Raw genomic sequence first — 27,464 nt, 5'->3', positions numbered from 1 at the left:
TGGCCCCTCTTTCAAGATGCTCAGCTGGAAGCAGGGCAGGACCGCAGGAGCAGAAGCCACGTGCTGCCAGAAGAAGGATCTCTGCCTCTGGCGGGAGGTGCTCAGCAGGGAGGGCTCTGAAGGATGTGGCAGGCTTTGTAAGTTCGCAGTGCAGTCCAGTGTGTCAACAATCCAGCACACGTATCTGGCTTCAGAGTCTGCTAACTGAAATCCCTCCTTGCACATCTGTCAGATGGATAGGGGTCAATATACTGACTTCCCACCCTGCTGGCCCCATGATGCAAGGGAAATTACTCCACCCTCCACGTCTCTGTTGTGTCATCTACAGACCAAGCTAAGCACTGTATCCTTTCTTTCTCCTTTGCATGGGAAGAAGGCCCATGGTCTACTGGAGGGAAAGGGCTAGGAGGCAGGGAGGGTGAATGAGGTCCGGTCTTGCAGAGGTGAAGTAACACAACAGAGGGCAAGGTCCAACAGCACTGTGGAGGTCAGGAGGTGCAGAAGGGGACAACGGCCCTAGAAAGGGACCTCCCCCATTCCTGTGACCCAGGGAGGCACAGCCAGAGCCTTAGAAAGGGCAGTGTCTGGGGGTACCTCTTCAAGGGAGAATAGGCAGGGGATATAGTAGTGGGGAACAGGGGAGATCAAAAGGCTCAACCTTGACCTTCCAGGTCCCTGGGGACCAGGCTGCCCCTTGTAGAAGGATATGAAGACATGACAGTACCCCAGCAGGTGTGCAGAGCAGAGGTCTGCCTGGGGATTCAACATCGGGGAGCATCACAGCAGATCCTGGTGATGGATGTTCTAAGAATATACCACCACTTTGGGTAGAAGACCTTGAAATTCCTGCCCTTTATGGGCAATGTGGCTTTTAAATTGATTTTGTCATTTACTGTTGCCTCTGCAACGGTTCTCCCAGCAGAAGCACCAGGGGCCACTTATCAGTAAGCATGTTTTCCTGAGAGCAGACATTTACCACAATCTGTTTTCTGTTCTCTACTATCTGGACATACTTCTTGACTCCCTGGGAGCGGCGAGGGTGCTGGCTGAGTAGGGAGCATGCACAGTGGTTCTTTCCTGACCCCTGCAGTGTCTTCTGTATGTGGAACATAACACTCTTTAACCATTAATGTGCCACCTTTGATTTTCCAAATTTTCATTAAACCCATTCTTTTTTTTTTTTTTTAATTTGATCACTTAGTCTAGGTCATGCCTCTCTGCTTATCAAAGTTAGTTGTAAAAAACTAATGATGTACTATATGGTAACTAACATAACATAAAAAAAAATAATAAATTTTTAAAAAAAGAAAAAAAAAGTTAATAGTGCTGGGGCCCAGTCCTTAGCCCACAAAGCAGCCTGTGGGTTGTCAAATCTCAGACTCACAGAGTGGGAGACACATTGTAGGCTCCTGGCTGTCATATGGGTAAGCAGCCAAAAACCCTTCCTTAAATGAAACCAAAGGTAAACCACTAACACGTCAGAGTTGGGAATGCAGAAAGCAGCAGGACACATTCAACCCCATCAGCCCCAGGGACCCCTAAGGAACTTCCTGGACACCCTAGGGCCCTGTGGAAGCCAAAGGAAAACTAGTGGACACAGCCCAAGGCTTTCAGTCCACAGCTGAGAAAAACTGCAGCCCAGAGAAGGGCAGTGTCAAATTTCTAGTTAATGGGTAAGATTCCAATGGTATGTCTATTTTCCCTCCAAAAGTCCTTCATGATTTTTTTTTAGTTTTATTTTTTCAGTGTTCCAAGATTCATTGTTTATGCACCACACCCAGTGCTCCATGCAATACGTGCCCTCCTTAATACCCACCACTAGGCTCACCCATCCCCCCACCCACCCTCCCCTCCAAAACCTCAGTTTGTTTCTCAGAGTCCACAGTCTCACATGGTTCATCTCCCCCTCTGATTTTTCCCAATTCACTTCTCCTCTCCTTCTCCTAATGTCCTCTGTGTTACTCCTTATGCTCCACAAGTAAGTGAAACCATATGATAATTGACTCTCTCTGCTTGACTTATTTCACTCAGCATAATCTCTTCTAGTCCCGTCCATGTTGATACAAAAGTTGGGTATTCATCCTTTCTGATGGAGGCATAATATTCCATTATATATATGGACCATATCTTTTTTATACATGTTCTGGACCATCCAGAGGGGAGCAGACTGAGTCCTTCACAATTTTATGGCATCAGCCAGGAAAATGAAGGCAGTGCAATGTTCTAGAAAGTGTAAGCTCTGGAGTCAGACAGGTTGCGCATGAATCCTTACCCCAGCCCCTACTCACTGTGGGGTCTGCACAAGCAACCATTCAAGCTCTGGGAGCCTCAGTTTCTGCATCTATAACAACACTTGCCACGGGGAGCTGCCGTGAGCATTCAGTGCCATGAAACCCACAAGGTGCCACTTCCTCTAGGGCATCCATGATGCCACGAAGGGATGCTGAGGTCCCCTTACTTCTCAGTCCCAGAGTATCCTCCACTTCCTTCTCTTGAATTATATGCATTTGTGTAATGAACTGATTTTTGCCTCGCTCTGGGAAAGAGGACATTCCACATCGGCGAGGCAATGTCTACTTTACTCTGCAAGTATCAGCACCCAGGACAGTGGTCAGCACGGAAGAGGCAAGTCTTAAACACGTGCTGGGCGAATGAGCTCTTGGCAATGAGGCCTGTGGCACTGGAGTGTGGACCAGTGCTTGACCTACTGAGCTTTCCTCTGCCTCAGCAGTCTGTGCAAAACAGAGAAGGAAAGCGCCCACCAGACAGTTCCTGGTGAAGAGTGAGTAATTCACATGAAACACTTAGCACAAGGCCAGGTACCCAGCAAGTGCTTAATAAATGTTAGCCATCAGAATCACCATTACCACCATTAGCATCAGAATACGAAAGGTCACTTTCCTTCCCCAGCTTCACAAATTTACTCTGGATCAGAAGTATGGGGGTGAAAACACCACTTGTTCAGTCAATGCATAGATTAGCAAAATAATTTCTACTGGGTTTAGAGGATTAAAGGGTTCACTTTTGGTTGCGGTTTCCAGGTCAGGGTGGGTCAGTGTCAGTGAAAAACCAAGGGAGCTGCCACATATGTCTCCCTGTGTGATATTCCTGGAGAAGGGGATATTTGCTCATTCAATTCATCCACTCAACAAGTACTAACTGAACAACTACTGAATGCCAAGACATGTTTGTGAGCCCTGGGAACAGAGCAGTGAAAATGCAGGCAGGAGTTCCCTGCCTTGGGGAGCCAGCCCTTCTTCGTGTGTGTGAAGCAGACACAGAAAATAAGCTGTAATCATCAAGACAGTATGGTATTGGCACAAAAACAGACATGTAGATCAATGGAACAGAATGGAGAACCCAGAAATGGACCCTCAACTCTGTGGTCAACTGATCTTCAACAAAGCAGGAAAGAATGTCCAATGGAAAAAAGGCAGTCTCTTCAACAAACGGTGCTGGGAATATTGGACAGCCTCATGCAGAGGAATGAAACTGGACCATTTCCTTACACCACACACAAAAATAGACTCAAATGGATGAAAGACCTCAATGTGAGACAGGAATCTATCAAAATCCTAGAGGAGAACATGGTAGCAACCTCTTTGACTTCAGCCGTAACAACTTCTTGCTAGACAGGTCTCCAAAGGCAAGGGAAACAAAAACAAAAATGAACTATTGGGACTACATCAAGAAAAAACATTTTTGCGCAGCAAAGGGAACAGTCGACAAAACCAAAAGAGAACCTAAACAATGGGAGAATGTATTTGCAAAGGTCTTATCAGATAAATGGCTAGTATACAAAATCTATAAAGAACTTATAAAATACAACACCCAAAAAGCAAAAATTCCAGTCAAGAAATGGGTAGAAGACATGAACAGAAATTTCTCCAAAGAAGACATACAGATGGCCAACAGACACATGAAGAAATGTTCAACATCACTCGGCATCAGGGAAATACAAATTGAAACTCCAATGACCAGTCAGAATGGCTAAAATGAACAAGTCAGGAAACAACAGATGTTGATGAGGTTGTGGAAAAGGGGGAACCCTCTCATACTGTTGGTGGGAATGCAAACTGGTGTAGCCACTCTGGAAAACAGTATGGAGATTCCTCAAGAAGTTAAAAATAGAACTACCCTATGACCCAGCAATTGTACTACTGGATATTCACTCAAAGGATACAAACGTTGTGATCTGAATGGGAACACCCCCCCCCCCCGCTCCCCCACCCTGGCAATGTTTATAGCAACAATGTTCCTAATAGCCAAACTGTGAAAAGAGCTGAGATGTCCATTGACAGATGAATGGATAAAGATGTGGGGGGCGCCTGGATGGCTCAGTGGGTTAAGCCTCTGCCTTTGGCTCAGGTCATGATCTCAGGGTTCTGAAATCGAGCCCCACATTGGGCTCTCCACTCAGCAGGGAGCCTGCTATTCCCCTCTCTCTCTGCCTGCCTCTCTGCCTACTTGTGATCTCTCTCTCTGTGTCAAAAAGAAAAAAAAAAAAGATATACAATGGGATACTACTCAGCCATCAAAAAGGATGAGATCTTATCAGTTACATCAACGTGGATGAAACTGGAGGGTATTATGCTGAGTGAAATAAATCAGTCAGAAAAAGACAATTATCATATGGCTTCACTTATAGGTAGAACATAAGAAACCAAATAGAGGAGCATAAAGGAAAGGAGGGAGAATAAAATAATAGGAAATCAGAAAGGCAGACAAACCATGAGAGACTCTTAACTTTAGGAAACAAACTGAGAGTTGATGGGGGGCGGGTGGCAGGGAATGGGGTAACTGGGGGATGGGCATTAAGGAGGGCACATGATGGAATGAGCACTGGGTGTTGTATAAGACTGATGAATCACTGAACCTCTATCTCTGGAACTAATAATACACTGTATGTTAACTAATTGAATTTAATTTAATAAAAAAGGAAAAAGGAAAAAAAGAAAAGGAGCAAGATAAGAATGTAATAGGCATGGTGTATTGTAAGGTGGCACGCACCCTAGCAGATAAAGCAAAGAAGAAGGCTAGTGGACTCGGGACAGCCAGGGCGGGGTTTTAAGTTGGGTGGTCAGAGAAAGCTTCCAACAGAAGGTCACAGGAGATAAAGATCTGAGGGATATGAAGGGCTGTGCCTGCAGGTGCCCAGAGGAGATTATTCCAGGCAGAGGGAGGAGAAGAGCAGAGACCTGAGTGGGCTGGGGGAGGGCAGGTGCCTGGCAGGGGGAGGCTGCCTTGTGACTGCCAAAAATTTGAGGAGCAAGAGTGCTGCAGCTTCCAATTTAATTAAGCTCCCTACAGCAGGTAAGCACTCCCCATAAAAATGTATTAATTCCAGTGCAATGTTTGTGCCTCTTTGGGATGTGAGCTTAACACAAAATTGCCGGGTATTCAGGCATCTGCCAGCTGTCTGCGGTCCTCACAGGTATAACCAGGCTCCCTGCCTCCCACCAGAGTTTCATGCATATAAACCATTCAAAGGATTTTCAGGTCATTAGTCATATTTCAGTTTTTATCAGAAGGAAGTATAATAAGGTACATCTCTCCAACAAATGATCATTTCCACCAGGTTTTCATCCACTGGATCTCATTTGCCTCGGCCTTCACAGAGTGTGGAAGTGGGCACCTGGGTGGCTCAGTTGTTACGTGGCTGAGCTCAGTTGGCTCAGTTAAGTGTCTGCCTTCGGCTCAGGTCATGATCCTGGAGTCTGTGGGTCAAGCCCCAAGTATGGCTTCCTGCTCAGTGACGAGTCTGCTTCTGCCTCCATCCCCAGCCCATCCCCTCCCCCACTCGTGCTCTTGCTCTCTCACTCTCTCTCAAATAAAAAAAAAAATAAAAGGAAATAAAATAAAATAAAAACAAATCGTGGAAGGGAGGGAGCTACTGTCCCTACTTGCAGATGAGGAAACTGAGGCTTTCCAAGAACAGTATCCTAGGAAGGAAAGGACCTTTTTCCACTTTCCACTTTCTGTCCAGAGCACAGGCACTACATTCCTCCTCCCATTGTTCTCGAAGCATCCCTCTCCTTGAGGCACGGCTCATCCCTGGCTCATCTTCATGTCCCAGCTCACGGACCATGGGTATAGAGACAGCAAAAGTTTGCTGCTAGATCTGGGATTGTCAGGGTTGTGCTGGAGCTGGCTTACACAGGCCACAAAAATTGTGAAATTTTCAGAAATTTTGCAAGCTGGTTGACATCATGCTGTCGGTTTGAATTCAACCATGTCTTAGTCCATCAAGGCTGCTATAACAGTATACCATAGATGGGTGGCAGAAACAGCAGAAATTTTCTTCTCACAGTCCCGGAGGCTAGAAGCTCAAGCCACAGACAGATTTGGTGTATGGCGAGCATCAGCTTTCTGCTCTATAGATGGCTTTTTATGGTGTCCTCACACAGCAGATGGGGAAGGGAGCTCTGTGGGTCCTCTCTTATAAAGGCACTGATCTCATTCATGAGGGCTCCACTCTCATGACCTCATCACCTCCCAAAGGCCTCATCTCCTAATATCAACCCACTGGAGGTTAGACTTCAACATATGAATTTGGGGGAAGACACAAATATTCAGTCCACAGCAAGCCGTGACATGGAAATCAGCTAACTCTGCAATTCAGGGCTTGCTGTGTTTCCCTTGCAACCCAGGTTGTTAAGGATTTATTTACTGCTATGTTATTGCTTTCAATCCCAATGCTGCCACCTGTTAGCTATGTAGCTTTGCACAAATTACTTAACTCCCGGGTCCTCAGTTTCTCTCACTGTAAACGAGATAGTAACATCCACCCCACGAGAAGCTGCTGAGGATTAATCAAGACATGATAGGAAAAAAGTCACGCCCTGTAGGTGATCCATGAAGAGTGGTATTACTAATATTATCAGGCATTGAAGAAGTGTTGGATGAATTTTGTAGCTCCCCATGGGCCAAGGACACTCCTAATTTCAGAAAAACACATGGGAAATATCAGGAGCAGTCAGAAATAGGTGTCATGGTGGGTCAGGAAATGGGGAGAGCAGAGTACCCCCAAAGACCAATGGCAGGTCCAAGGTAAGTCTTTGCTCTTTCACATGACCTTGGGAAAATCCCATGCCCTTCCTGACTGATTGCAGGATCCCCCATTCACTTGCAGGGATGGTCTAATACAACAGAGTCCATGCCCCAGGCCCAGCCCCACCTCCCATGCACCCTGTGTTTGCATGGCACGACCTCTGTCTCCTCACTTGCCCTCTCCTCAGTCCAGGGCCCACCCTCTGGATGTCAGAAAGCAATGTGGGCCATCCTGTTCCACAGGCATGACCCCAACCCTGTCCCCTTAAGAATAACAAACATATGGCACTTTAAAAAAATAAAATGTGGGCAATCTGTCATCTTGAAAGCACAAGCCAGAAGTTATGAGCGATGTTAACAAATCCTAGAATGGTAAAGTTTGTAAAAAGAGTCCTGAACAAGTCAGCATCACCTCCTGCCCCCTTTATTAAGGCAGTTTCCATGGAGATGGAGGCTGAGGAAGTTACTGACTTGGAAAACCCCCTGAGCATTTTCCATCTGTGTATCCAGGGTGGGCCAGGAGATCACCTGACCCCCAGCACATGGGGGACATGAGTAATCTATATATCTTTAAGTTACCCCATGACCCCACAGGACAGTGACTACTCAAGGTGTCAGGAAGAAAGTGGGGGAGCACATCAACTGTTGGCTTAATGTCTGCAAGCACTATGAAGACAGAGAGTGAGTCTGTCTCAGATGCTGGGACGGTGTTTACCGTATTGCATGCCAGCCCTTAGCACTGAATGCATGAATTTACTGGGCATCAGACACTGGGAATGCAGGGATGAATAGACATGGCCCATCCCCCAAGCAGTTCCCTACTGATGATGGCAACGGACCCACAAGCAGATAAATGTGACTGAGCTGCCTTGTTCGGTAAGAAAGTCCCGCCAGCTGGGGACATGTCTGGCAGTGCTGAAGAAGCTCGATGGAGGACGTGAACCTGGACTATCAACTCCAAGAGGACAAGGCTCCTTTCATCCCTGTACCCTGAGAAAGTTAGATAGTACCTGGTGCACAATCAAAGTCCAATATACACCTATTTAGTGAATGGATACTTGGGGGAGGAGAAGAAGTTCTCACCGTGAACAAAAGGAGACAGTGTTCCAGGTGGGAGAAACTGCCTGTGCAAAGGCCCGAGAGATGAAGACAGCAAGACGAATGACAGGTGTCACTCGTGAGTTGGTTTGGTTGGAACAGAAATGGAGCAAGATGGTAGCTGAGGTTGGTGTCAACAGGAGAGGCTGGCCTAGTGGCAGTCGCCTGGTCATGGAGAGACACGAAGTCTGTGGGTGTGAGGACACCACTGTTGGGTTCTATACAGGGAGACGGTGACCTCGGATTTGCACTTTGGTAAGATGTGCCCAGTGCCCTGGACTCGATGATTGTGTCCTCCCCCATTAAAAGCTAGATGTTGAAACCCTAGTCCCCAGCAGGGTGGTATTTGAAGGTGGGGCCTTTGGGTGAGAAGTACGTTATCAGGTGGAGCCCTCATTGTGGGAACAGTGCCCCTTTAAGAAGGAATAAGAGAGAGAGAGAGAGAGAACGTGAGCTCTTTCTTGCCCTCACCCTGTATGAGGACCTAGCAGGAACCTGCCCACCAGGAAGAAGGCTGTCACCAGACCCCACCATGCCAGCACCCTGACCTCCAGCCACCAGAACAGTGAGAAATACAATTTGTTGTGTACACTGCCTCTTCCATCAGAATCCGGGAGGGCGGCCAGAAATGACCAGGACACCCCGGCAGGGCAGAGTGGTGATGGACAGGTGGGGCTGGAAGTCGAAATGCCAGGTGGGGGACTACAGCCATAGTCAAGGCCAGCAATGATTATTTTTACAGAAATGAGGCTGCTCAGCAACTAGGGATTGTGAAAGGCTTTTATCCTTCATCAAAGCTTCCCAGGGATGGGGGGTCACGGCTGCTAGTCTCTGTCTCCCCCCCCAACTCCTTCCTGCCCCCCTGCTTTAGTCAGAGAAGCCCCACACTTAAACACCTTACACAGTAGTCTCCGCACTTACAACGTCAGGCTCTAATTTAAGGAGGGGTCTCTCTTGGCTCCCATGGCATGCAGAGATCTGTGTCTTAACTTGGTCTGCCGCTACTCAGGGAAGCTTCTAGAAACACACACCGGCTATGAGGACTGTCTGAAATGACTGTGGTTGTCTGTCCTCATCCTCTCCTGCCAGGTATTCACTCCCATGGTGACTTCAGCGGTAAAATGGTCAGGGGATGCACGGGAGCAATTTTAAATGAAACATTTCAACAGCAAGTCTGGTAAATGTAGGCAACCCAGTAAGTGGAAATGGGTTTTGAAACCGAGAATGGGGGACTAAGTGAGTTGTGCAAGCAGTGGAGGCCCACCCCAGTGAGCGGGGCTGAGACGGTCAGCACCATCTCTGGTTCTTGATCTGTGCGGCACCTGCACAGTGGTACCCCGCCTGGTCCTTCCAGCTGCCCTGTGGCATAGCTGTCCTTCTTTTCCCATTTAACAAGAAAGGAAAGTGAGACACAGGGAATCGGTTCGCTCTTAGGGCCGCTCTAGTCCATGACCTGACAGGCTTCAATTGCAGAAGGCCATTTTCTCACAGCTCTGGAGCCTGGAAGGCTGAGATCGAAACGCCGACAGGGTCGTGTTCTGGCGAGAAGCGTCCTCCTGGCTTGCAGACAAGTCTCCTTCTGACTGTGTCATCATCACTTCACAGAGAGACTCTCTTCATCTTCACAGGAGACCCTCTGTTCTGTTCAGGACCCCACCCTAATGACCTCATGTCACCTTAATGAGCCCTGAAGGCTGTCCCTGGATACAGTCACACAGGGGAATCGGCATCGGTATATGAATTGGGGCGGGGTGGGGGGTGGGGAGTCCATGGTTCAGTCCACAGCAGCCTTACAGCATGAGAGAGGCAGGGCTGCCATTAAAAGCCCGAGGACAGACTCTGAGCCCGAGAGCTGAGATACCCCTCCCACCTCTGTCCTGCCCTCTTCTCCCCTGCCTTCCCCTCCCCTCCATCTCTCTCCTGCCCTCCTCTCCCCTCCACCCTACCTCTCTCCTGCCCTCCTCTCCCCTCCCCCTACCTCTCTTCAGCCCTCCCCTCCTTCCCTCCTCTCCCCTCCCCACCTCTCTCTTTTCTTCCCCTCCCCCCCAACCTCTCTCCAGCCCTCCCCTCCTCTCCCACCTCTCCACAGCTCCTGCTAATGCGCTACCCTCACCCTCCTTTGGGTGTGATTTCTCCTTCCCTTTTCCCTTTGTCCCTTTAGTCTTAAGCCTTAGAGAGCAAACCAGCACCACTTAGAACAGGTAAAAATATTGCTCTTGAACAACCTGGATCATCACAGGCTTGGGAACACACATCATTCATTCCTCAGGGGCAAAACTGCCATGCAAATAATCAATGCCCGACCTTCACCTTCCAGTTACAGAGTACATCAGCAAAAAAGCCGAACAAGAAGGGGCACGGGGTGTGTGTGTGTGTGAGATTTCCAAGGCTGCGAAATTGTAAGGAGGTGGAAAGCTGATGTGTAATTAATGCAAAGCGGCGATGTTTTTATGAACCCATCAAGCAATTCCACCCTCTGCTCCCTTCCAGCAGGGGCCAGAGAGGCAGCCCAGCAGAAGTCTGGCAGGAGGGCAGGGGACAGGGCTCAGGCCTTCTCACGCCAGCTGTGGGGGGGGGGGGGGCTGATGCCAGAGAGGCTGGCTTCAGTCCCATCTCCACTTACTCGCAGTGGGACTTGGTTACACCATCTGTATAATGGGGACAATAATATTAGGATGACAGTAGGAAACCAACGAGGCTGTTAGGAGGATGAGGGAAGTTAGGGATACTTATCAATAAATGTGAGAGGTCATTTCCGTCTAACATTGCCCTCCTCTCCTCTCCCCACATCTCTCCTGCTCTGAAAACCTCCGGACACAGTGGGATGGCCTTGAGTTTGAATCACAGTTCCGTTTAGCTTCTTTGAGTCCAGCTTTCCCTCTCTGAGGAAGGGAGCCCAGGGCCCTCGCCTTGCAGCAGGTGATGGGCTCCGACCACCAGGCAGACACACTATGGTTTCCCAGAAACAGGCTCCAGTCTCCCTCTGTGGGTCTCTATCTCCTCCCTCATTCTGGGTTCCGGAGATACAGGTGGGACTCACCTCTTGCCCTCTACCTCTGCTTCAGGAATAGGCATGTGACCTGAACCAGGTCCACCCCCCACCGCATCCCCTTCATCCTCTGCTGAGAATGTGGTGGCTAACAGGGGAAGTCGGAGCAAGCAGCAGGCAGAGCGAGTCACAGCTCTGGAAACAAAGCTAACACCAGAAAGAGACAGACACCAAAGCTGCAGGAATTCTAGACCTCTTTGCTACAAAACCCAAGAGACACTGCTTTGCGCTGAAGCAAGTTTAAGTTTCTGCCCCTATAGCTGCATAAATCTGAGCCATACCCTGTGAGAAGTGCTCAGGACCAATGAGCCGGCTGAGGAGCCCTTCCAGTTTGTTCAGAGCTGGAATTGCCCACCTCCCATCACACACAGACACACAACTTACAACCTCTTACAGTGGGCAAGATTTTCATTTACAGAAAACATACCTTCCTATCCCTCCCCCTCAGCTGACTGTCCAAATGGTCCTAGCAGTAAACCAGAGCATTAGTTAATTTTATTTTAAGAGGGAGGGTGGGGGCGCCCAGGTGGCTCAGTCGTTAAGCCTCTGCCTTCAGCTCAGGTCATGGTCCCAGGGTCCTGGGATAGAGCCCCACATCAGGCTCCCTGTTCAGTGGGAAGCCTGCTTCTCCCTCACCCTCTCCCACTCTCTGTACTGTGTTCCCTCTTCTCTCTCTGTCAAATAAATAAGCAAAATCTTTAAAAAGAGAGAGAGAGAGAGGAGAGGCAGAGGGAGGAGGAGAGAGGATCCCAAGCAGACCCCTATGTGCGGAGCTAGACGCAGAGCTCAATGTCATGACCTGATATCACGATCCGAGCTGACATCAAGAGTCGGAGACTTCACAGACTGAGCCAGCCAGGCATCCCAGCCAAGGCCATGATTATCACCATTAATGGGTGACACTTCGAGATGTGACTCTAACTCCAGCAGCCAGTCACTCCCTCTTGCTCACACTGGGAGTGCCATGCCATGGGGCCCAACGACGGCAGAGAGCGCCCTCCCTCACCCCGCGCAGTCCGCAGTGCCTTCGTCCTGGTGGGTGGCAGTAACCTGCATCTGCCCGCACATCAACGGAGCACGGAAAGGCGGTGCCTCCAGAGGGGCGGCGCCAGCCTAACCCCCTCCTTCAACACGCGTCAGGCATCCGGGCGTCCATCCAGACCCCATGCTCCACTCTAAGGAGTCCCCTGGGAGGATTTAATTCCCACAAACCACTGAAGGGTTTGGCTCGCTGCCCGGAGACACGGAGAACCTGTGCTTGTGCTTCAGGCTCGAGCCTGTAACACAGACTTGGGCTTGTCCCCATGGAGGCGCCAGGGTGCGTGGTGCCTGCCAGGCGCACTGTGGTTTTCCCAAGCAGGACAACTTGTATCGCCTTGGTCTATCACCCCTGTTCGGGGTGCCTCTATGCGTGGAGAGCAAAGGAAAAAATGGGTGGCAGCCTTTTGGGAGTACGCACTAGACTAGACTTTCCCACTGAGGGTCATGAAGGATGCTCACCTGAGGTGCACAATGAAACAACCAGAATTTGTGTCCTAGAACAGCCTGTTCTGTCCCCTTCAACAAGACCCAGCACTGGGAACGCGTAGCAAGTACCTCTGACGTGTCTGTGACTGTGTCAGACTCCCAGAAGCAACCAAGAGAGCCCCTGCCTTCAAGGGGCAAGGGATTCCTCCCTAAGGCCCCAGGCTTGGGTTGGGGCTCACAGCAGGAAGGGCGGGGTGGGTCAAACAGAGACCCACCCGGTGGGACACGGTGGACATGGTGAGGGGCACTCAGCCGGCCTGTGAGCGCCTGTGCTCAAGGGAAGTCTTCTGCCCCAAGGGTCCCCTAAGCTGGATGAAAGGAATGTATGGGGATTTGGTCAGAGGAAGTGGACTCCATTGGTGAGGGGCAGAGGAGAGACGCAGGTGGAAATTTCAGGAAGAGGAAATGTCCTTGCAAAGGCACAGGGGCAGGGAACCACCGGCAGGTGGCATTTCAAGGATGCCAGTTTAAAGCGGAGACAATAGCCAGGAATGGGATGCAGAGAAGGGCCTTTTGGGCCAGAGTCAGAACTTGGAATTTAGCATATCCATTCAGGGCAGCCATCCGGAGGCCTTCTTGCCATCAACACTAGAGGTGACATTTTTTAAAAAACCAAAGTCCCCTCTATTTGGCCTTCTCTTACAGCTTCCCACATGTTTCCTCAGAAATACAAAAGCCTTCTCTTCAAAATCTATTTTCATCTCCCGATTCATCAGGTAAGAGAACAGAATTAATATGAAAAGTGAGATCTTCCAGATGTCATGAGAGAATGTACTCCACAAAACAGCCATTAGAGAACATAACTCAACAAAACATTCAAAAGGGTATCTGCATCCAGAAAATTTTGTTCCCATCTCTCTACCAGGCAGAAGCTTCCTCTCGGCAGAGCGGGCTTTTTGCATGTGGCTCTGCGGTGGAGATGCCCGAGGGAGCCCAGTATGCCGTCACTCACCACAGGTTGACCAGGAAAGGGTGCTCCAGCCCCTGCATGATCTGGAGCTCCCGGAAGACGTTCCGAACCTCGTCCCTCTCGATGCATTTTTGCTTGTTCATGTACTTCATGGCATACATTTTCTTCGTGTCTCGCTTCTGCACGATGCATACCTGAGCAACAATCAAAGGGGAAAACATTCAGGCCAACATTTACCAAAGGGGGGTGGAAAAAGGCAACCCTCTCCCTGCACTTGCACCTCCTGGTTTAAGCCCCTGTTCTGAGAAGCTACTGGTGCACGGTTCTGGCTCTGTCACAGCCTGTCCACATCTGGAAAACGGAGAACTTGGGCCAGATCCACTGCCTTCAAGGGGTGCACAGCTCAGGAGGAAAACAGACAAAAATGCACTAATGTCCGCAGCCTTGAGGCATGCGGCATCTGTGCCAAGTCTCCCCAGGCCCGCCCCACCTGAGCACACACCTCTGCCAGCCCTGCTGTTCTCTGCTCGAGGACTCTCTCTGTCTGCAGTGCCCGCTTTGCTGTCCAGGCAACAGACCAGCAGGAGCAGCATCTAGACTGCAGGACCCTTGCCCATTCCATGGCACAAGTCTGAGAAGTGGCCCACAGGGCACCTGGCTGGATGGCACACCCTTTATGGGCAGTCTTCCTGCCTCTCCTCCCTGACTCCCTTCCCAAATCACCTCCCTGTACTGTTTTCACCTCGCCAGTGCCCTGAACTGAGTCCTCGCCTTGTACTCTGCTCCCAGGGATCCCTACCCTCAGGCACTGAGGGGGCAAGGGTGGGGTGTGACGCCATGATGGCAGCTCCTGGGTACCGAGCACTTTACTGTAGGCCAGAGGCTGAGCAAATGTTCCCCATGACAATCCATTCAATGACCTCTCCAATGAACCCTCCATCTACCCTCGAGTGTGGGAAGTTGTGGCCCTGAGTGCACTCATTAGTGCGCCCAGCATCCAAAAGGCCCTATGTGCAGGACAGAGAGTCAAACCCAGACAGTCTGACTCTGGAGCGACCCCCTTGCTGGGCCGTGGAGGCAGGTAAGAGGACAGGCCATTAGGGAGGGTTCCCTGGAGGAGTTAATGCCTGACCATAAGGACAGAAGGATGGACTGATGGGAAAAGAAGAGGCTTTTAGGGAAATGGAGGGGTCTACAGGAGGACCTGAGGACTGAGGACACCCAGCAAGGAGTGCAGGGCAGCGGGAAATGGTCGTATGCACCGTGAACAACTAACAAGGGCTGTATCAACCTGTTCTTCCAAAGACTGGATAAGTTATTGGCCTTACTTCCTTGGGCCACCACAACACAGAGCCACAAGCTGGGTGGCTTACAAGATACACATTGTCTCTTGGTTCTAGAGGCAAGAGGCCCAAAGTCAAGGTGTCAGCAGGGCCGTGCCCCTCTGAGACTGCAGGAGAAGGTCCTTCCTTGTATCTTCTGTCTTCTGGTGGTGGCTGGCACTCCTGGGCATCCCTGGGGTTACAGCGGGCACTTTGATCTGGCCTCTGCTGTCTCATGGTCTTATCCTCTCTGTGTATCTGCATCTCTGTGTCCAAGTTTCACCTTCCTCTTAAGGATGCCAGTCACTGGATTCAGAGCCCACTCTACTCCTGAATGACCTTCTCTGAACTAATTACATCTGCAAAGATGCTCTTCCAAATAAGGTCCATTCTGAGGTTCCAGGAGGATATGAATTTTGGGGGACACTATTCAACCCAGCACAGGTAGCTATTATGATTCTCACTTGTCAGATAGGAGAGAGGCACAGGAAGTTTGTAGTCCCTCCTCACATCTCTGGACCCAAACCCAGATCCTGCTTTCCCAGCAGGTACTTTCCACCAACACCCTTCCTCCCTGAGAACAGGATACTGGAGACAGAAGGCCAGGGATAAGATCATGGCCCTGAAGCATAACAAATAGCATGGAGGACATGGGGATATAGAGAGGAGAAGGGAGTTGGGGAAAATTGGAAGGGGAGGTGAACCATGAGAGACTATGGACTCTGAAAAACAATCTGAGGGGTTTGAAGTGGTGGGGGGTGGAAGGTTGTGGGAACCAGGTGGTGGGTATTAGAGAGGGCAAGGATTGTATGGAGCACTGGGCATGGTGCAAACATAATGAATACTGCTTTGCTGAAAATTAATTAATTAATTAATTAATTTAAAAAAAAAAAAAAAAGAAAAGATCATGGTCCTGAGTCCCCATCTCAGAGGCTCGGGGTCTTCTCCTGCATGCCACATTGTTCCTCTGCTGGAAATCGGACTCCTTTTATCTCTGACATGTTGTGAATATGTCTGAGGCAGATACAAGACAATGGCGAGAGCCTGAACTCCCTCCCAGGCTTTGCTTCTGCCTCCCTGAGCCCCAGTCTCTGGCTCTCTCTGAAGGGAGTTAGCCAGGCCCACCCTGATCCCCTGCGGGGTGGGAAACTACATGAGACTACATGAGACCAAGGAAGTGGAAGTGCCCAGCATATCAGGGGGCGATAAATATCCTGACTCTTAATGTCTTTAACAGTACATTTCATGCCCCCTCCAAAAGGATGTTCTTCCAGGCAGTAAAATCACCGGCATGAGACTAAAGGTCCATCGAACGTCCTTTCCAGTGACCTTGAAAGTATAAAACACTAAGTAGCAAAGGTGTCCCATGAAAAGCACCGGGAACCCTGGCTTTGTGGGCATCCTAGCAGAGACTTCTGGAACCCTGGACCCAAGTCCCTGAGACCCACATCTGCAGGCAGACATGTGGTGGGCAAGGCTTCTCATCCCTCTCTCTTCTCTTGTGATTTCTCAGAAGTCCACACTGTGAATATGGTTATGGTTAGTTCATATTCATATGTGAATATGAATATGGTTAGTTACTGGATGAGCAGCTATTCTCAACAAAAGATGTCCATGTTCTGCCAGGGCTGGGAGCCCTGAAGTCCAGCAAAGTGTATCGGCTACAGAAGCTTAAGCTGTGATTAGTTCAAGTCCACTCAAGGGCCTGGTTCCAAGGCCTGGCTGATAAAGACCTCCATGACCCTCCCCAGTTGTGGGGGGCAGAAGTGCCAAGAGATGGCTCTCACCCCTGGGCAGGGGGGAGCATGACACTCACCACAGCTCAGAGACAGCACGAGGGGAAGAACTGGAAAAGGCTCTTCGAAGTGCAGTTAGCGTTCCGGCTTTCAAAGAGAGCTGGGGATTGGGATGGAGCTTGGAAGGGAGACTTTGCAAAGCAAGGCAGAGAAGGGCAGTTGACACAGGATGTTGGGGACAGCTTGGAAGTTTGGTTTCACAAACGAATGGGGGGGGTGTTAAGGGATGGGGCCCTGCCAGCTTGACACTGATGAATGAGTGTGGCTGCACCTTGACTCCCTCCTGGATAAACTGAGGGCTTGGATCTGTTCTCTAGGCATCTTAGAGGTACCTTATGTTTCTCAAGAGCACATAGCTCAGGAGGTTGGACCCAGGGCAAGGCGAGGGGTGCTCTGCTCCGGGTCCTCCTGCTGATCAAGAGTGGGACCACTCACCTATGCTTGGCCTCGCTTCCTCATTGGCCAAGCAAGGCTCACAGCAACAACTGAATCAACCTGACCATTAGATCAAGGCTGAAACAGGAGATGTAAGGCAAGTCTAATGTGCTGGGTAGAGATGAACATCTGCTGGGAAGTCACAGACATGCAGAAAGTCTGGGCTCTGGGGACACCCTGACCAGGGCTTATAATCCAGCTTTCTGCTGCAAGAGCCTGGGTAACTCACCCACCCTCTCTGAGCCTCAGTCTGCTCATCAGTAAAGTGGGAGTGATATGTCCTTCCTCCCAGAGTTGTTGTGCAGGCATGAGAAGGGATGCGTCAAATGGTGCAGTATGGTGTCTCACGTCATAGTTGCTAACAGAGGCTAGTTTAATTTGCTTCTCACGGCATTATGCACATATAATGCTCCTGGGACAGAGGCCCTCCACAAATGGCAGCTGTAATTATGATTACCAGGCTTTCATCATAACTGCCATAGAGGGCCCACCTGAAGGAAAAGCAGGGGTGCTGCGGGGAGGAATCTGGACTGGTCAGGGCAACATTTCCTCCTGACCTGATGGAGTGGTTGGGTAGAGCCCTTCACGCTGCCGAACCAAGGAAGTGGGGATACTTGGAAGCAGCCCCCAGGCTTTGTCTCAGGCAGGTGGCTAAGGCACAGAGGATGGAAGGAACAAAACTGGAGAGGAGGGGAAGGGCAGGGGATGGGCAGCCTTAGTTACTGGATGAGCAGCTGTTCTCAACAAAAGATGTCCACGTTCTAACCCCCAGAGCCCGGGAATGTGCCCCTATCAGGATAAAGGGCCTTTGCAGATGAAGTCAAGAGTCCTGAGATCCCTCTGGATTCTGGCAAGCTCTAGATCCAACCAGTGTCTTTATAAGAAGAGAAAAGAAGCAAGAAGACCCAGAGGAGGGGGGGATGTGACCGTGCAGGCAGAACTGGGAGAGATGACAAGTCTATAGACTGAGGCACACCGAGCATTGCTGCCCACCCCCTAAGAGAGAGGCACACACACGGATCTTCCCTTGAGTTTGGGAACTGTCAGATGAGCTTCTGTTCTAAGCCACCAGCCTGTGGTTCTTTGTTATGGTGACCAAAGGCCATCAGTCTATCCATGTTATTCATGGCCAACCACCTGCAGCTGACCAACTTGGCGAAGCGCCTCTGTGGGCTCTTTTGTGTATGTATGTGAGGACTGACCGTCCCGGGTCTATGGTCAGCTCTCTGTGGAGTCCATGGAGTGGGCTGTGGTCCGTGCAGTCACCCAGTAAACATGGGGTTATGGGTGATGGACAAACGGATGCCTGGACTCCAACCTTGAGCCATGAAGCAGGGGGCGCTGACTACACTCTGCTCCCAAAGTCTGTGCTTCCCAGGACCCCACATTCCAGCCGCAGCTCACAGCCTATGTTCTCTCCACATGAGTCCCTGTGAGCAGAACAATCCTGGGCTATTAGAGTTCAATGCGTGAAATTTCAGACGGGAAAAGTTCACTGTCATAACTTCCTAAGTGGACGGTCCCACCTCTGCTCTGCTCTCTGCAGGTGTCCGGCTGCCTAGCGGGGAATTCTGAAAAACGGGACCCTTCAAGGGCTTTCTTTCGCCTTCAGGAAACAAGGTCTGTATCTTGTCATTCCAAGCCCTCCCTGCCTGTTACCTCTGACACACACACGTGGGTGTACACACACTAGACACACATATACACACCACACACATGCATACACACACACCACAGAGAGCACACACACACACATCCACACCACATACAAAACACCACATCAACTATCTCAAGCCCTTTAGGATTTCTTTAAAGAATTCCTCCACCCCCATACGGCCTTCTCCCCTTCCTGCCTCCTCCCCCACCCTCTCACCAGCTAACTCTGTGCCCGTTCACTGCTTTCTTTAGGAAGCTTCCCTTTATCCTTGAACTCCATATTTAGACCCTTCCCAATGGGCTCCCAGAGCCCCTATTTTTAGCAAGCTGCTTCACACACTGGATTATGAATCCTATGCTCCTTCCTATACTGGATTATAAACTCCTGTTTCTTTTCCAACAGTCAGAGCCCAGACATCCTGAAGGCAGGGGCCAGGATACACGGTTCCCTATTGAAACACACTTTCAATAGGGAACTGGGACACGTGAATTTACCACCTTGGCCCCGGACTCCTGGCAGGAGCGTATTCTGTTCCCTCTGCTTAGGATACATCCTCTTGCAGCCCTCCCTGGGCCTCACTCCCTCCGGGCATCGTGCCCTCCTGATCCCAAGGCCTCCCTGACACTGACCTCCAGGCCTGAGACAGAATTCACAAAGGAGCTGGATTTCATTGACTACTGTGTCCACCATGCCCTGTGTGGCCGCAAGCGGGTCAGCATCCTTGGGGCCACTGTTTGGACAATGGAAGAGGAGGGGCTTCTGTTTTTCCAACCTCTGAATCCCGTGGCAGCCTCAGGATGGAGGGAATCTGTTGAAAGCTCATGAGCTCATGGCAGGTGCTCTAGAGGCCAGGTGAGCACTCCTCTCCTCCCTACCAGGTGACTGCCCAGGTCCTGGGAACCTCTGACTTCAAAAGAAAAGCAGTGGATCCCCAGCAACAACCACAGCTCCTTCACAACACAGCACAGATTTCCATGAGAAATCCCAGTTAATGAGGCAGAGAGGGAGAAGTTTGGCCAAAGCCGCTCAAGCTGCCAAAAGGCAAACACTCAATTAGCATTCCTCATTATTCTAATTCAGTTAGGAACGGATGTTATTGCTATGAATCACAACTTATTGGGACAGATAAATAAATGCTAGCTAGCATGGATTTCAGGTGACTTGCCGGAAGGAAGGCATGCGTCACGCAGACATCTCCATGTGGGACTGGAGAAGGGGACCGATGCATATTGCAAACCTCCGCATCCCTGGTGTCTGGGTTGGGGGGGTGGCTGTCTCCAGCCCCCCTTCACATTCAGAGTGCTGGGGATGAAGGTTCTGCAGCACACCCAGGGGTCTGGAAGGGTCCTGGGATTTTGTGGTTTTTAAAGATCCCCCCCGGAAAGTCTGATGGGCAGGCTGGTTGCGATCTGTTCTCTGGACTCCAGGAAAGTCTCTATCCAGCTGCATCTTCAGTGACCTTGACGGTCAGGACACTAATCTCCACCTTACAGGTCAGGCAAGCCAGTCTCTGGGGTCCAGGGGACCCCAGAATCAGAGTCAGAGCTGAGCTGGGAATCCAGAGCAATGTGGGTGCAAAGGCTGGCACTGACCTTCCATGCGCCCCCCCCAGGAGTCCCCCTTGACAGAACTCAGCTCATCTCTCTGCTGCCCACCCACTCCCAGCTACAGTGCACCTAGAAAAGCCTGTTGAGTGAATACACTGCCACTGGTGTGCCCTAAAGCATAATGGTTATGCTTGTAGGAGCGAGATTCTGGAAAACGACCAATGTGGGGACAAGCAAGAAAAAAAATCAGGATGAAATAGGTTCACTAAAGAGAGTACTCATGCTGGATACTATTATTCAAATATCCTACGTGACAGGAAGACTGACTTTGGCATACAATGATTATGAACTGCATAATACACATCCTCCCCCTTCTTACTCTATAATAGGACAATTTTCTTCAAGGAGGCAATGTGATCCATTAAATACTCATTTGTAGCCAGAGGATGCTATCGTTCTGGCTAGTAAGACATTAGTCTGCTGGAGGCTTCTAGGATGTTTTGCTTTCTGAGTAACAGGGAATAACTACAGATGATCCCAATTTCTCTCCTTCACTACTTTTTTTGTCCTTCCTATCCTGAACACATATGTAATGTCTGGGGCTGCAGCAGTCCTTTGTGACCATGAGGCCAAAGGCATCTCAGAAATGCTGAACCTGTTATCATTGAGTCACCTACCTTCAGAATTCTTGTTATGTGAGAAAAATAACCCCTCTTTGTTCAAACCACCAAAAGGCAGACTATCTGTTTCTGGCTGTTGAGAACATTCCCATCTCATGCACAAACTATAGGATTGTTTTTCACAGCACAGAAGGCCCATGTGGACTCTGACCAATAGTGGTTTCTGACCAGTTGTGACGAATGAGTAATCAAAAGTTGGCCTCATAAACAATGAATCTTAGAACACTGAAAAAAACAAAATAAAATAAAAAAGTTGGCCTCAAGAAAAATACTCATCTGGATGAATATTTTGCTCAGCAAACAGTTATGAAATGCCTGCCATGGGCCTGGTACCATGCTAGCTATGAAGATATGGCGCACACATATCCCTCCCCCCCACCGCCCCCCACACACAGACTCAAAGTTAGTGGGATAAGAAGACAATATTCAAGGACAAAAGCCAAAGTCGTTCACCATTAGCCACTGGGCCCTCCACGGCCTGGCCCAACACCCTTCCACGCATATCTGTTTCTCTCCTCCCTGCTTGCTTCCACACTGGCCTCCATGCCCTTCTGTGTCTGCCACCCCCTTTCCCACACATCCTAGTCTTGGGTCCTCACCTCCTCCAGGCTCTGCTCCCCAGTCGCTTTATCAGGTTGACATCCCTGACCTCTCCCTGTGCAAGAGCTACCCCCCTCTCAGTCCTCACTTCCTCTACCACCTGACCAGCTCCTGTCACTGATCATGCTTCTCAGTTGATTTGTTTCTCCCTTGTTGGTCTCCCCTCTGTGTCATAAACTCCATCACAATAGGGAATTTTCTCTCTTTTGTTTGCGGCTCCATCCTCAGTAACTAGAACGGTGCCTGGCACGTGGCAGGTCTCTGACTGCTAAGTGTGGCTGGCTGAGGGAATGAATGGGTAATTGTTTAGGAAAAGGTAGTGCTGTGGGGAAGGGGAGCACATGAGGCTAAGGGATCCAGAAGAGGGATACTAGGTATAACTAGGTAATGGGATTAGGGAAAGCCAGTCTGGAAGAGACTATTTCTGAGTCTTCAAGGGTTGGCTTCATGGGATGGAGATGTAGAGGGGAGAAGGAAAGAAGTATTATCACAGCCCCTCTGGAAGTATGAGATAATGGAACATGCATCGGTGCATGTTAGCATGGGTTATCAGCTTTCTCAACTTGCTCATCTGTAAGATGGGGATAGGAGTGTACTTAATGGGTGGTCACAAAGGTTGCACAGTAAACACTTCCTTCAATATTTACTAATACTATGATTATGATCATCATTCTGAAGGTAGGAGCAGAGATGTCATAGAGATATGCAGAAGTGGCCCAGGAAAGACCCTAGGAACAATTTCACAATCATCATGACAGGTAACTTTATGTGTTGGCTGGGTTGGGTCACGGTGCCCAGCTATACGGTCAAATGTCATTCCGGATGTGTTGGTGGCAGTGCTATGAAGGGTTTTAAAAGTGGATCTAGGTGGGGACACCTGGGTGGCTCAGTTGGTTAAGCAGCTGCCTTCCGCTCAGGTCATGATCCCAGCGTCCTGGGATTGAGTCCCACATTGGGCTCCTTGCTCAGCAGGGAGACTGCTTCTCCTTCTGCCTCTGCCTGCAATTCTGTCTGCCTGTGCTCACTCTCTCCCCCTCTCTCTCTCTGATAAATAAATAAAATCTTAAAAAAAAAGTGGATCTAGGTGTACAATTGTGATTGGATGAAGGACAGAATAAACAAGCAATATGGAAAACTGGGGTGTGGGGAGGAGGGGAGTTCTTCCTGGCAGCAGGCTGGAGAAGATGTGGGAGACAGTTGCAAAAGCTGATCCTGTGTTTTATTAAAAAAAAGTGATGCTACTGATTTCCTTCCCCCAACCCCTGAGTCACTGTGGGAGACCACCCTGTCAGAAAATGCCCCCCGAAAACATGGGAACAAGAGCCCCAGGACAAGCCCTCGTGCTTCTGAGGCCCTTAGTGCTAGAAATGTGTCCTCTTGATATGGTCCATATATACAATGGAGTATTCTGCCTCCATCAGAAAGGAGGAATACCCAACTTTTGTATCAACATGGACGGGACTGGAGGAGATTATGCTGAGTGAAATAAGTCAAGCACAGAGAGTCAATTACCATATGGTTTCACTTACTTGTGGAGCATAAGGAATAACATGGAGGACATTGGGAGAAGGAGAGGAGAAGGGAGTTGGGGGAAATTGGAGTGGGAGATGAACCATAAGAGACTGTGGGCTCTGAGAAAAAAAACTGGGTTTTGGAGGGGAGGGGCTGAAGGTTGGGTGAGCCTGGTGGTGGGTATTATGGAGGGCACATATCGCTGGGAGCACTGGGTGTGGTGCATAAACAATGAATCTTGGAACACTGAAAAAATTAAATTAAAAAAAAAAAAAAAGAAATGTGTCCTTTTAGGTGAAGCAAGTTGGACCCATTCCATGGGCATGAGAAGCCCTGAACATTCTCGTGTAGAGGATGGAATGAGACATCACTATGGGAAGATGTCAGGAAATGCAGGAGGCAGTGAGGTCTCTCAGACTGGTCAGTAATGGATCATTTGCTGCGGTCGATGCTTGAGACTTCATGAGTGAGCCTGCATTTCCTGTGATATTTAGCTCTTAATAAAGCGATCCCCAAGAGCCAGGAAATTCCTCCAAAGTATGCCTCAAGCCAAACACGACCTAATTAATATGAAACGAATAAATATTTCATTAAAAAGAAATGGATTCCATCTTTTATAAAAGATGTCTGTACAAACAGTAAGGGCTCCTAGTAAAAGCACCATGTTTAAGAATTCTAAAAATGACTCTTATGTAAGAGGAACAGCTCACAGGCGCAGGAAGTTAGGCAACTTACCCAGAGTCACTCGCCTGAGCCAGATTTCCAACTTAGCTCTGTCAGACTCTGGATTTGTATCTCTCTAACCCTCATGCTATAAACTAACATGTGCATTTTCTTAAAGAGAGCAACCATATACTCCAAATCCCCATTGCGGCAGACATGGTGCTAGCTGAGAATCTGATACACAGCTACTGTTTCTTGTCCCATTGCTAACTGTCCCTGCCACAGGACCTTTGCACCTGCTTCTCCTTTTGTCCATGCTGTTCTTTCCCTCAGATCTTCACATGGTCTGCTGTCCTGTCAGCAATCAGAGCTTAGTTTAAATATCTCCTTCTCAGGCCTTCCCTGTTGCCCTTCTCCTCCAAGGAAAGCAGTCTTATCCTCCTGGGTTGCTGTTCTGTACACTTTCTGCAGAAAAACGATCATCACTACGTCATTGTGTTTGCTTAATGCTTGCGTTTTAGTGTCTGGGCATCAGGAACCTTGCCCAGCTTGTTCACCACACCATGACAAGCACCTGGAATAATGTCGAGATGGAACAGCTGCCATCAACACTGACTGATTCCTGCTGCGTGTTCTACCATGCTACCATTATCTTGGAGGCCCAGCACTTTAAAAGATCAAAAAAAAAAAAATCCAAAACACTAAGTTAAAAAACAAACAAACAAACACCTAAGCCAAATATTTCTAAACACTCAAACTTATAAATGTACATAGAAAATGCAATCTGGGTTTAATTCCAGAATGGATTTATTACTGTCTGATCACTAAATTGGTTAGTCTGCTATTAATCAAATATGGTTTTTTTACATGACAAATTCACATGCAGATGAAAGTCTGGACTGTGGAATGAGACAACTAATAACATGCTTAGGTATGGAAATGATCATCACTACACAGTGAGGCAGTGTGGAGTCTGGGATGACCATCCTGATTAGTCTTATCCAGAATCTTCCTTTGAGGGACATAAAGAGCTATTGTCATAAAACTCTTGCCACTCTCTACTTTATGTGCAGACTGCCTTTAGCTATTCCATGAATTTTAATTAACTCCTGATTATTCTGCTTCAACCCTGAGGCTCTTTAAGCAGAAGGCCTAATGGCCAATCCAAGAAAGACACTTGTGAAGCAAGGTTCACAAGACACTGCTCAGAAGGTTCTGGCAAAAGTTCCTCTTCCTTCCTTGAAAATTATTATGCCCTATTGACTTCAAAGTCAACTGAGATGGGAACACTTCACCCTGCACTGTCTGTGCTGTCATAGAGGAAAGCAGACTGGCTCCATCTTTGAAGGCTCAAGGGGTGTGTGTGGAGGGCAGAGAGGGAGGCCACAGAGGGACTGAGGGAGCTGGAGGGCTAGTCATGAGACACACATCTGTAGCAGGGGAGACAGTGCAGTTCAGGACCCTCACCCAGGGACAGTCGGAAAAACAGTCAGCCAACTTCATCGGCCAACTACTTAACTATCAAGTGCCTCATTCACTTATATATATTCATGCATACATACGTACCGTATCCATAGCACAGATCTATACACACCTGTGTACAGGTAGATTCTTTTTTTTAATGTTATGTTAGTCACCATGCAGTACATCATTAGTTTTTTTTTTTTTAAACACTTATTTATTTATTTGTCAGAAAGAGAGAGAGAGCACAGGCAGGGGGAGCAGCAGGAAGAAGGAGAAGCAGACTCCCTGCCGAGCAAAGAGCCTGATGCAGAACTTGATCCCAGGACCCTGGGATCGTGACCTAAGCCAAAGGCAGACCCTTAACCAACTGAGCCACCCAGGCATCCCCATCATTAGTTTTTGATGTAGTGTTCTATGATTCATTGTTTGCGTGTAACACCCAGTGCTCCATGCAATCCGTGCTCTCCTTAATACCCACCACCAGGGTCACCCATCCCCATGCCCCCTCCCCTCCAAAACCCCCTGTATAAGTAAATACATGGTGCTTGGGGGTTTTGTGTGTGTGTGTGTGTGTGTGTGTGTGTGTGTAATATGTTGCTTGATGGGTATACATATGTCTATCCATATATCTATGTATGTATCTATATACTATATATATATATATATACACATTGCTGTATATCACATGTTTAAATACTATATATTATACATAACTATACCAATATATTATAGCATAATATATATTATAGTATATTATTATATAACTGGGATCAAGTTCCGCATCAGGCTCTCTCAGGAGTCTCCCCCTGACCACCAAGGTTTCAGCTGATATGCATGTGATGAAAGCTGGTTTCAAACTAACTTCTGTATTTGGGAGGGACATGTGGAAAGAAGACAGGCTATGTGTGGCAGTGGTGTCCTCTCCAGACCTCCAAGTCATCCTGAATGTAAGAGGGAGATAATAATGCCCAGCACACTGGGCCATTAGGGGGACAGGATGATAACAGGTGCCTGGTTCCCAGGACAATGACTGTGAGTTTCTGACCAGTCAGGACTTTGTAGGTTGCAAATGTTGGGAACCCATCATGATCTCATGTAAGCAAAATAGGATGCCAGTTCTGGTAGCTGGTCAAGAGAGTGAAGGGCCCAGAAGACTAGAAGGACACACTGATGGTGGCACTGGGGGTGTCTACCTGTGTCCCCTCTCATACGCCTTCATGCACAGCAGGAAGCTCACTATGAGCCCTTGAGACTCTTCTGGGGAACTTTTCTGCCGTCAATGGGACAAGCCAGAAGTGCAGGAGGTAATGTAGCTTGGAGCAGCCCTCCACCAATGAAGAAGGGGGAACTGTGCATAAAAACATCAGCTTCTCTAAGTTCAGCTGCTCCTGGGGGACACTATGCACTGTCTTCCAAAGGTCCCACGGAAAGGTAAGTCTGGGTGCCACAGTGGTGAATGGTTCATCCAGTGCCTATCACTGGCTACCTCCCTTTCTCTTTCTCACTCGCCTTCTTTTGCAGGTGGTTTTTGGGTTTGCCTCCTGATAAACTGCTTGCACTTCGGTATGAGCTTCTGGAAGAACTCAACCTCAGGCAGTGACCAGCAGGGCCATCAATGGTGAGGCAAGCAAGGAGTCTAGAGTACACAGTATAGGAAGCAAGTACTGACATGCATTTACAGGACCCTGGAAGCAATGACTCCTTGAATTTCGTACCTGGGTGCCATGCTTGCTCTCTCTAGTTTGGATCCTATCCTAGAGGACCCTGTCTTCCCCACCCACCTCTTACATCTGTTTGTTCCTTTTCTGTGGGCCTCATTCTTTCCTTCTACCAATAGACTTGCTCCTGAGGTGACTGGATGGTGCAGTCAGTTGAGGGCCCAACTCTGGGTTTCAGCCCAGGTCATGATCTCAGGGTCCTGGGATTGAGCCCTGTATCAGACTCTGTGCTCAGCGTGAAGTCTGCTGGAGATTATCTCTCTCTCCCTCTGTTCCTCCCCCTGCTCAAGCTCTCTCTATCTCTCTCTAAAATAAATAAATAAAATCTTAAATAGACCTTCACCTTCACCAACTGCTGAGAAAAACAGCAACCAACAAATACAGACCTGTTTTCTTATGTCAGTCATGAGGGGAAGAGAACAAGCCTATCACCACT

At 49.0% G+C, this 27,464-nt stretch overlaps 1 protein-coding gene across 1 annotated transcript in view; it reads right to left on the bottom strand.

Annotated features, from left to right (window-relative positions):
• Positions 1 to 27,464, bottom strand: part of STK32B (serine/threonine kinase 32B) — a 414,607-nt gene that overhangs the window by 266,017 nt on the left and 121,126 nt on the right. Inside the window, exon 3 of the mRNA XM_044226223.1 lies at positions 13,677 to 13,828. Within this exon, the coding sequence (XP_044082158.1) occupies positions 13,677 to 13,828 (152 nt within the window). The remainder of the gene's footprint in view (positions 1 to 13,676; positions 13,829 to 27,464) is intronic.

This window comes from Neovison vison, chromosome 11 (assembly GCF_020171115.1).
Source record: "Neovison vison isolate M4711 chromosome 11, ASM_NN_V1, whole genome shotgun sequence".
Classification (NCBI taxonomy): domain Eukaryota; kingdom Metazoa; phylum Chordata; class Mammalia; order Carnivora; family Mustelidae; genus Neogale; species Neogale vison.
This window is presented reverse-complemented; position numbering and strand designations above follow the sequence as displayed.